We start from the raw sequence: 11784 nt of genomic DNA on the forward strand, positions 1-11784 counted from the left end.
CTTTTTGAATCTGTAAGCTGGCTTTTTGAGGGGATGATTTTGGCACCTTTTCCCACCCGGAACACTGGATACTAGTAAACAGCCTCTCCTGTTAGACCTGCTATTTGATCCTTTACACGGTACCACAAAAGGAGAGAACTTACTGTTGAGTGTTTTTCATCCCAAATTTTAGATGCTCTTCTCTACTCTAGATTGAACTTAAAGAGTATTCAGGAACATATTATATGAGCAAGAGTTTTTCCCATGAACAGAAATTAGAAACCATAGGAAATGAAAAGAGTTATTGAAGAGATACCAGGAATCCCATATTCATTACAGCATTATTTACAATTGCCAAGATATGGAAACAACCTAAGTGTCTGTCAATGGATGAATGCATAAATAAGATGTGATATCCATGAGCAATGAAATACTATTAAGTCATGAGAAAGAAAGAAATTCTGCCATTTGCAACAACATGGATGGACCTTGAGGGCACTATGCTACATGTGACAAGTCAGAGAGAGAAAGAATAATACTGTATTTTCTAATTTACATGTGTAATCTGAAAGAGCCTAACGCATCAAATCATAAAGCAAAATGGTGCTTACCAGAGGCAGGGGGTTGGGGAAATAAGAGAGAAGTTGTTTAAGGGTACAAACTTGCAGCTAGCAGATGAACAGATCCTGGAGATCTAATGCACAGGATGGTGAATATAGACTACAATGTTTTATTGTAGTCATCAAACTTCTTAAGAGTCTACATCTCAATTACTCCAAACACATAAAGAAGTGATAATTAGTGTTGTCATAAAGGTGCTATCGCTACAATGCTAGTCATATGACCATATATAAATGTATCAAATCAACATGATAGACATCTTGAATGTACACAATGCTATATGTCAAATATATTTCAATAAAAAAAGAAAGCACACATGACTCCTCTGGTTTGATCATAAGTGAAGGAGTAGATAAATGAGGGAATCAATTAGTAGCCTCCATTCTCCCCTCAACAACCTACATCATGCATAGACTCACCCATCCTCTCACTCTACCTCTGTGCCCCCATCTACACCTTCATCTGTCCACCTGTGACCTTTAGACATCCAATAGAACTCCACTCACATTCTGACCTCCATTGAACACTTTTGCCTTCAGTATTGCTCTCTCTACCTTCAGCTTGAGACCATTTTCACCTCCAACCCTCTGTGACCAGTATTCTAGGGATCTCAGTCTAACTCTCCTCAGGCTTTGTCACCTCTGCCAAGTCTGTTCTGCCTGGCTTTCTTTCTCTTGTCTTCTATCCACACCCAGTTCCAATATCTCATGCCATGCCCTGTGACTTCTAGGATCTTGGACTCTCATTCATCCCAGTCCTGAACTCATAGGCATCATAATGGCCCCAGGAACGCAATCCACACCCAGTACCCATTTAAACTAACCCTATAATTACTGACACTTGCCCACTGTCATTTCCAGCTGCCTCATTGTCCTCCGCCCATTTTGCCTTCAAGTCCATGCCCACAGTTTTCCCTAGTGCCACCTCCTTTCCCCACACTCTGCTCAAATTGGGCTGTTATCACCTAACAAGATCTGCTACCCCATCTGAATTCACTTTTCCCCAAACCATGTTGTTGAAATGCACCCACCTCTGGCCTTTCCTCACTTTTGCCATTAATTTCCCTTCCCCATTAGCCCTTTTTTCCCTTGATACTATCCCCCCTTCATCTCCTCAGATCCCAATATCCCCTCACCTTCACTTCCTTGCACACTTTGCCCACTTGCACTTTCATCTCCATCACTGCAACATAATACTTCACCAATATTAAAAACCATTGCCTTTTCTCTTTCTATTCACTGTCTTCCCCTGTACTCTCTATAACTCCAAGCCTCTAGGCTGTCTGTACCCCCATACAATCCTTATGTCTCCTTTGTACTGTGGCCTACTCCACTCTATCACATACACACTGTCACTCGCCTAAACAGTCCAAGTTTCCTAGCATGTGTCTTGACATAAGGTGAAAATGCTCACAGCACATTTTAAGTGCTGTGCATTGTAATAAATATTGTCCTTGTGATTGTTGCAGGGTCATAAAAACTATAGAGGGTAGCAAGACCCCCCTATTCAGGCATTCAGAGGTCTGGAAATACAACTATTCTTCCATATAAAATAATGTAATTGAGATAAACACATTCTTGGTGACTGTTAATTTATGAAAGCGTATAATCGTGAGTTTATGTGAGTGTATGTATTTATAAGTATTTTCTTATATGAGTATAAATTATGTGTTCAATGTGTGCATTATTGTTTGTGCGTGTGCAATTAAAATTATGAGAGCATGTGAGTGACAGTATATGTGTCTAAGGATGTGAATGTGTGACTGTAAGTTTGAATGTATGAGGAAATGTGCATGCATGTGCATTTTTGCTTCTGTGTGTAAATAAGTTTGTGTGTTTGTGTAAGACAGATTGTCCACTATTATGGCTCTGCCAACTGACTTGACAAGTGTTGATGATAGCATTGTGAACTTGCATCAAAGAGATGATTTATGTGTAGGAAAACTGAAAAAATTAACTTCAACTTATAATTTATAATTATATTTTTATGACCAATCAAAAATATATTTCTTAAATTAAAAAACAATCATAGTTCCTTCCTGAAAAGTTTGTGAAAAAAAGGATAGAGGACTGTGTTGACCATTTGATGTTCTTGAATAAAGGAAGTTGCATTGGCTTATCTGATAGTTACAAGCTTGGTGGAATCTCCCTGTTAAACCTTCTGATTCTGGTGCTTTCTTTCTGAAGGACTGTTTTAAAATATTCTCTATAGTGTGCTTCTGCTTCCGATCATTGGTGAGGGTCAATATTAGTAGAGTTTCCTAACAGTTTACACATTCATTGATATTCAGTTGTGCAAATGAGTGCAATGAAATCTAAATGAAATTATTGGCATCATGTTCTTCTTGTGACTTTTATGTTTTTTAAAACATTTATCAGATATTTTGACTTGTTCAATTTCTTTGCTCAAAACTCAATTTATGATGCACCTCAGCTGTGTGAATTATAAAAGAACTCACTTTTAACTAGAACTTCTGGGTGAAGTAGAATACCCACTGAGATGTACATTCCCGCCACCAGTCCATCATGTGTCAGACCTAAGTATTTCCTGCCCTACTCCATATGCGATGCTGTCTGCCTCCAGGGTTCATGGAAAGTAAGTCCATGCCTCCCACAAACACTCTAATAGTCTCTTAAGGGATGCTAGCTAGAAACTTGTAGTTCTTGGTAATTTGCAACTGGGAAAAAAGTTTTGAAAAAAATATTCTCAGCTCCCAAGCTTGTTACTGCCAATGATGCTACAAATGAAGTGATAATTGCAGCTCTGAGGAGAGGTGAGGTCACAGAGTCACAAACTCATATCTCAGGGTCTGGCTACCTCTGTCACACATGCACTGACTGCTTTGACCTTCATGCTAAGCCCACCATCCAGGCAGCAGTTAAAAAGTGGGTGGGTTTTCTATATGTTCATCTGAGAGTTAGAATCTGTAAGAGAAGGAGTTGTGTCAGGAGTCTGGGTAAGTGAACATATTGGGAAAAAGGGAATCCTTTGTATATGAACATGGTCCAATGCCAAAGCCATATATGAAGGTGGAATAAATCTTGAAGATGAGCTGAGATATAAAGAAAGATTTGTTCCTAGATCTTCCATCAATCCAGGATGGCTCCTAATGTAAAGTAATCCTCACTGACAGTGATTATTGTGGTTTAATCCAAGTAATATAAAATTTGATATTTATGTGCTTAAAGACTATAGTTCAGGAGTCAATCTGCTGTTCAGTTTACCTTATAAGAATCATAGATGTAATTTTCAGGTTTCCAGAGGTTCACCCAGGGTACCTCAAGTTTTGTAATAAAGAGCAGGATCAACCTATAGGAATCATTGGGTCCTGTGCAGAAACAATGTGTCTTATAGCTGGAGTAGAAGTGTTTTCTCTGTCTCTGGGTCTATGAAATGCTTAATAATTTCACGATAGTGTCTCTATTGATTATACAGAGACTTTTCCCACTTAAAGTGAGGGAAGCAGCCTTTAATAAAAATATAACGTAATAAGTTCAGAAAACATTTGCAGGCTCAAATCTATCTTTTGATATTTCTGATGCTTTTAAATATTATAACACTATATATTATAACATCCAAAAATGTTGTTTGTACAATACACAAGATTTTTTGCCTTAGCATTGCATGATTGCATGTTGCGTGTGTATCTTGCATTTTAATATTTTCACAAATCTTGCATTACTGCTTATACTTTCATTTAACTTAGGTATTAATAAGTGGGCATATATATGATCTGAAATTAGTAATAATTTGTTTCTACCATACACTGCTTATCAGGCATCAGTGTTTCTGTCTCATACTTCCTGTGACTCAGAGCATTGTACTTTTGTTCCTGAGTTAAAAGCAAATGAACCTTTCTGTTGCCATCTGAATGTCGAGACGTTCTTGCATTCATTATGCTCAATTTGTACTGGGACAGGATCCTGCAGATTTATACTGCAACTAGGGCATCTGCATTTTATTAAGATCTCTAAAGCTTTAGTTAAAGTTTATATGTGCCTCTAAAATGTCTTCATAAGTAAGTGGAAACTTGTCATTAACAAATTTTAAATAAAATGTCTCCAATCTAAATTGAAATGATACACTGCAAAAATAAAGCTCAATTAATATCTGGTTTATTTGAAGAACAAAACTAAGTATTATTTTAGTGTATTATAGATTAACTATACCATCATAATTACCAGGTTAAAATCCCCACTGTGCTCCCAACCAGTGTGCGAATTTAGAGGAAGCACTTAACCTCTCTGTGCCTATGTTGTCCTCATCTTTATAAAGAATGTAATAGTGCCTGCCTCATGAATTTGTGAGGAATAAAGAAATTACTGCGTCTGTGACCTTCGTGGCAGTAATTCATACGTTGCAAGTGTTCTTTAATGGTTATACTTTCAATTCTTGGAAGCCTCTAAAGGACCAAAAGATCTTTAAAGTAATTATTTCGAATTAGGACCTGTTGAGACTATTGGATTTCAATTGACACGATATGTGTTATCCACACCTCCTATTCCCCTGCAGGATCCTCTAGCTTGGAAAATAAATATCAGTCACTGAGAACTGACAGGATGGCCGCCAGGGATTTGGCAGTAGGAATGGTCTTCTTATTACAGACTACATTTGGAATCCTGGGGAATTGCTTTCTTCTTTGCCATTATCTCTTCCTTTATTTCACTGGGTGTAGGATAAGGTCCACAGATTTGATTATCAAGAACCTGATTGTAGCCAACTTATTGGTCCTGTTCTCTAGTGGAATCCATTATACATTGTCATCTTTTGGGTGGTATCAACTCTTCAGTGACTTTGGATGCAGATTTTTTCCCTATGTTCGTGCAGTGGGCAGGGGGGTGTCCATTGGGACCACCTGCCTCTTGAGTATCTTCCAGGCCATCATCATCAGCCCCAGGAACTCCAGGTGGGCAGAGATTAAAGTGATAGCTCTCAAGTACATTGTCCCTTCAATTTTCCTGTGCTGGATCCTGCAAATATTGATAAATATAATTTATCCTACATTTATGAGTAGCTACAGGAGCCACAAAAACATCACAAACAGAAAAAGTTTTGGATACTGTTCTGCTGTTCGTCATGACGAAACCAGAGACTCATTATATGCGGCATTGCTATCATTCCCTGACCTTTTCTGTTTGGGACTCATGTTTCTGGCCAGTGACACCATAGTTTTCATGTTGTGCAGGCACAAGCAGAGAGTGAAACACCTTCATAAGACCAATGTCTCCCTCAGAACCTCCCCTGAGTCCAGAGCTACCAAAACCGTCCTTCTCCTGGTGAGCACCTTTGTCTTTTTTAACACCCTTTCTTCCATTTTTCATGCACTTTTGGCTCTTTTTAATAATCCCAACTGGTTCCTCTTGAATGCTGACTCAGTAAGCACTCTGTCTTTCCCAAGTCTCAGTCCCTTTCTGCTCATGAGCCGTGAATGCAGTGTATCCAGGCTGTGCTTTGCCTGGATAAAAAATACAAAATCTCCTAATCAAATGAGAAATATGTAAACTGTATGTATTAGTGCAATGTTCATTAGGTAACTCACTCATCCTCTTCGGAGTCCTAAGTACAATTATGTCTGGCTGACCAGAGAATGTTAACAGGAGAAGCTGAATATCTTCTTCAAAATAAACAATAGGTTGTAATAGTAATTTTAATGTTATGTAATGATCGTGTATAAATTTATGTGATTGATGTGTTACTAATGCTTGCAGTGGAGGACTTGAGAATTCATGCAAGAATGAACGCCAGGTCCTGAAATATTCTGGATAATATTCTGGAGAAGTCAAATAATGACAAATCTTAAACTGTATGTTACTTGATGTTATGTTCCTATGTTAGTTGTTTAATTGTTAATATTCCATAGAATGAATTTTTAACTTTCCTACTTTAATCTTATCATTTGGCCATAGCTCTTAAAAAATCCAATGAACATAGTAAAAAATGTTTGAGTTTAAAACATGTAGTTGGTCTATTTAATTTTGATATCACAATTGATATATTTCAGTGTCAATAGAGTTTATTTTCTTGTTTTATCTATGTTAACTTCTATTGTATTAATTTTTAAATATGAGTCTACATTGTACTTATTCATTATAATTGACCCCTTTTCTTTTAAAGTTGTATACTCATTATGTGTTAATTTTTGCCTAGAAATTTCAGCATAAGTTTAAAAGCTAATCACAATGTCATGCTATTTAATACTCTTACAACCCACCTTTACAATATAAGGACATTATGACACTAATTCACTACATCCCACCTTTCTGATTGGTGATATATATTTAAAAAATTTAAAGACACATTCACAGGTCATAAGTGCATAGCTCACTGACAGTTCACAAAGTGAATGCATTGCTGTAATCAGTACCTAGATTGATCAAAAGAATATTGTCAAGAGACTCCTAGAAGCCCATTCTGCTCCCTCCCAGTCACTACTCTTCAGGGGAACCACTGCTGTGACATCTAACAGCACAGGTCACATTAGCCTCTTTTGCATTTTATTTGAAAAAGTAATAGAGCCTTAACTCTTTTTTTTTTGTCATCCTTTATGTTGTCTTTGAATTTATTCCTGCATGTTGCTGGTGATCGTTCATTCACATTGCTGTGTAAGATTCTATTGTATGAGTATAAAGCAATTAGTTTAATCCTACCTCTATTAACAGTCTTATGGGTCGTTTTCAGTTTGAGAGGATTAGGAATAGTGCTAGTATGTATATTTAGGACATATTTTAATGACATTCATGACACTTTCTGCTGGCTATATATATACTAGTGGAATTATTGGGTGATGAGTTTCTACCTCTTTAGCTTTAGGTGATGGTGCCAAAGAGGTTTGGGAGATGTTTGTACCAATTTCCACACCCACAAACGCAGTAGGAGATTCTTGGATTGTCCACATCCTTTTCAAGACTTTTATTATTTTTTCATTTATTTTAGGCTTCTGGTTGGTGTGTGATGCTACCAAGCAGTGAATTAAGTTGTATTTTCTTGATTATTATGTAAGTTGAGCATATTTTCACTTTTGTCTTGGCCATTGGGCAACATCTGTTTGAACTGCATGTTAGTTTACTTTGTCTATTTTTGTTTTCATTTCCCAGATATTTATTGTCAGGTGAATCATCCAGCGTCTTATATTTAATTGACAGGCTGAGATTAATATATGTCTTCTGATTGCTTTACAGTTATTTCCTGCCTGTCTTCTACCTTGAGTTACTTTGCCCTTTCGCACGTTTATACTGTATATCTCTCTTCAACCTCACTGTGGCTTCCTGAAAGAGAGGGACTGTGTCTTATGTTTTATTTATTTACTTATTTGCTTATTTGCATCCATGGCACTACCTAGTAGACATATACTTAACTGCTGCTGCTATAGTCGTTATTGCTGTGATGTTATTATATGTGCTCAATTTGGATTTAAATTCCACTCTCTTCCTCTAGCTGACCTAGACCTCTCAGAGGTTGAGGTTTGATACTAAAAGAATAGAATTCTATGTGTCGGTTTTCTCTCTCTCTGTCCTTGCAAAGTCCTCACTCAAGGGAACCTTGTACTGCCCACCTTTAGAGATGCTACAGAAGGCGGGACAGTTGTACCCTCTCGTCGTCCCCGCTTAATCTCTGTGCCCTCTCCCCATAGGGGCCCTCACTCTGATGTTGCATTTCTGTCAGTAACGTGATGCTTATTTATGTAGGAGAAATCCATTGTTTTACGAGACTCATAACATTGTGCAAGTCTCTGCCCTTTTGGCAGAAAGTGTGTGCCTTGTGATATTTGCCAAGCAACACTTCATATTTTAGTCATGTATTACAATAATGCTTTTTATAAGATTGACTTTCAATGATATTAATAATGAACCAATATTGAGCAATATTAACTGTCCCCATTGTCCTTTAAGCTATCTGGTCTATTAACTCCTGCAGTTAAATAGGACTCTCTTTCTTTCTGAAGTCCAGCCAGCGACAGAAAGTAGTTGTAACTATCTGGTGTCTCTACTTCCTAAAGGGCACTCCAATGACTTCCTGAACATGTGTGTGTTCCCTATAGTGTTTCACTCTCTGCTACTGGGAGCCAAGTTTCAGAAATTTTAACTGACTAGTGAAGCTGAAATGACCTTAGGATTCTTAGCTACAAGATTCATAACCATATCAAGGACAATAGTTTGAAAGATTACCGGATATTATAAATGTGCTGCTGACTGCAGGGTTTACTGCAGTAGCTCCCATACAAGAAAAGGAGAGTTTAAAACCATCTTGTGGAAAGCATAGTGGTCAACCTCACCGCACAGTGCCCCTACAGAGCTACCATTTTCTGAAGTGTTCCCTCTCTCGGGCCATAACAAAGATTTATGGAAAAGTAGGTTTGAAAAAGGCACAAACTTCCCAGACTGGATTAGAACAAATATCTAACTCTGTCTCTACAGATAGTTTTCTGATCTGTTCTTAACCACCACTAGCTCCAATGATAAATATTCCAACATCATCTTAGATAAACTATTTCTTTTTTATTTTATTTTATTTTATTTTTTTCGGATGTGCATCATATTTCAAATTCTGTATACATTACATCATGTTCACCACCCGAACACTAATTATAGTGCATCTCCTCACATGTGAGCCTAATCACCCCTTTTACCCTCCCCCCGTCCCCCTTCCCCAATGGTAACCACCAGTCGAATCTCCAATGCTATGTGTTTTTTTTTTTTTTGTCATTTTTATCTTCTACTTATGAGTGAGATCATATGGTATTTGACTTTCTCCCTCTGACTTATTTCACTCAGCATAATACCCTCAAGGTCCATCCATATTGTCACAAATGGCTGGATTTCATCATTTCTTATGGCTGAGTAGTATTCCATTGTGTATATATATCACATCTTCTTTATCCATTCGTCCCTTGATGGCCACCTTGGTTAGTTCCAAGTCTTGGCTATTGTGAATAATGCTGCAATGAACATAGGAGTGCATGTATCTTTATGCCTTTGTGTTTTGAAGTTCTTTGGATAAATACCCAGCAGTGGAATAGGTGGATCATATGGTAGATCTATTCTTAATTTTCTAAGGAAACTCCATACTGCTTTCCATAGTGACTGCACCAGTTTACACTCCCATCAGCAGTGTATGAGAGTTCCCTTCTCTCCACATCCTCTCCATCACTTGTTTCCTGTCTTGTTAACGATAGCCATTCTGATGGGAGTGAGGTGATATCTCATTGTAGTTTTGATTTACATTTCTCTGATAGCTAATGATGTTGAGTATCTTTTCATGTACCTGTTGGCCATCTATGTATCTTCTTTGGAGAAATCTCTGTTCAGATCTTTTGTCCATTTTTTAATTGGGTTGTTGTTTTTTTCGTTGTTGAGATATATGAGTTCTTTGTATATTTTGGATATGAACCCCTTAATGGATATATGGTTTGCAAATATCTTCTCCCAATTGTTAGGTTGTCTTTTCATTTTGTTGATGATTTCCTTTGCTGTGCAGAAGCTTTTTAGTTTGATGTAGTCCCATTTGTTAATTTTTTCTTTTGTTTTCCTTGTTAGGCAAGATATGGTACTTGAAAATATGATGTTAATACCGATGTCAAAGAGCGTCCTGCCTATATTTTCTTCTAGAGGTTTCATGGTCTTAGGTCTTAAATTCAAGTCTTTAATCCATTTTGAGTTAATTTTTGTGCATGGTGTAAGATGATGGTCTACTTTCATTCTTTTGCATGTGGCTGTCCAATTTCCCCAACATTGTTTATTGAAGAGATTCTTCTTTCTCCATTGTATGCTCTTGGCTCCCTTGCCGACAACTAGCGGTCCATATATGTGTGGGCTTATTTCTTGGATCTCGATTCTGTTCCATTGATATGTGTGTCTATTTTTGTACTAGTACCATGCTATTTTGTTTACTATAGCTTTGTAGTATATTTTGAAATCTGGGAGTCTGATGCCTCCAGCTTTGTTCTTTTTCCTCAGGATTGATTTGGCTATTTGGGGCCTTTTTGTTGTTCCATATAAATTTTAGGATTCCTTGTTCTATTTCTGTGAAAAATGTTGTTGTAACTTTGATAGGGATTGCATTGAATCTATAGATTGCTTTCAGAAGTATGGAAATTTTAACTGTGTTAATTCCTTCAATTCAAGAGCATGGAATATCTTTCCATTTCTTTGTGTCTTCTTCAATTTCTTTCAACAATGTTTTATAGTTTTCGGTGTAAAGATCTTTCACCTCTTTGGTTAAGGTTTTTCCTAGGTATTTCATTTTTTTTTGGTTGCAATTGTAAATGGGATTGCATTCTTAAATTCTATTTTTCCTACTTTGTTGTTACTGTATAGAAACACAACTGATTTTTGTATATTGATTTTGTATCCTGCAACTTGACTGTATTCATTTATTATTTCTAAAAGGTTTTTAGTGGATTCTTTAGGGTTTTCTATATATAAAATAATGCCATCTGCAAATAGTGGCAGTTTCACTTCTTCTTTTCCAATTTGGATCCCGTTTATTTCTTTTTCTTGCCTGATTGCTCTGGCTAGGTCTTCCAATACTATGTTAAATACGGGTGGTGAAAGTGGGCATCCTTGTCTGGTTCCTGTTCTTAGATGGATAGCTTTCAGTTTTTCTCCATTGTGAATGATATTAGCTGTGGGTTTATCAAACTTGGCCTTTATTATGTTGAGATATTTTCCTTTTATACCCATTTTATTTAGAATTTTTATCATAAATGATACTGTATCTCGTCAAATTCTTTTTCTGCATCTATTGAGATGATAATATGATTTTTATTCCTCATTTTGTTAATATGGTGTATCACATTGATTGATTTGCAGGTGTGGAACCATCCCTGCATCCCTGGAATAAAACCCACTTGAACATGATGTATGATCTATTTAATGTATTTTATATTCAATTTGCTAGTATTTTGTTGAGGATTTTTGCATCAATATTCATCAGTGATATTAGCCTGTAATTTTCTTTTTTTGTGTTGTCCTTGTCTGGTTTTGGTATCAGGATAATGTTGAATTCATAGAATGAGTTAGGGATCCTCCCCTCCTCTTCAATTTTTTGGAACAGTTTGAGAAGGGTAGATATTAAGTCTTCTTTGAATGTTTGGTAGAATTCACCAGGGAAGCCATCTGGTCCTGGAATTTATTTTTTGGAAAGTTTTTGATTACTGTTTCCAGCTCCTTACTGGTGATTGGTCAA

General features: G+C 36.9%; 1 protein-coding gene across 1 annotated transcript; it reads left to right on the forward strand.

Moving 5' to 3' along the window:
* The first annotated feature begins 5159 nt into the window (after positions 1-5159).
* EQUCABV1R930 (vomeronasal 1 receptor equCabV1R930) lies at positions 5160-6101 on the forward strand. The gene has a single exon (NM_001166873.1). The coding sequence runs from the start codon at positions 5160-5162 to the stop codon at positions 6099-6101; it is 942 nt and encodes a 313-aa protein (NP_001160345.1).
* Positions 6102-11784: the final 5683 nt, after the last annotated feature.

Source organism: Equus caballus, chromosome 10 (assembly GCF_041296265.1).
Source record: "Equus caballus isolate H_3958 breed thoroughbred chromosome 10, TB-T2T, whole genome shotgun sequence".
Classification (NCBI taxonomy): Eukaryota; Metazoa; Chordata; class Mammalia; order Perissodactyla; family Equidae; genus Equus; species Equus caballus.

Excerpts from the sequence above, each read along its gene's own strand:
- EQUCABV1R930 (NM_001166873.1), top strand. The coding sequence starts at position 5,160 with ATGGCCGCCAGGGATTTGGCAGTAGGAATGGTCTTCTTATTACAGACT.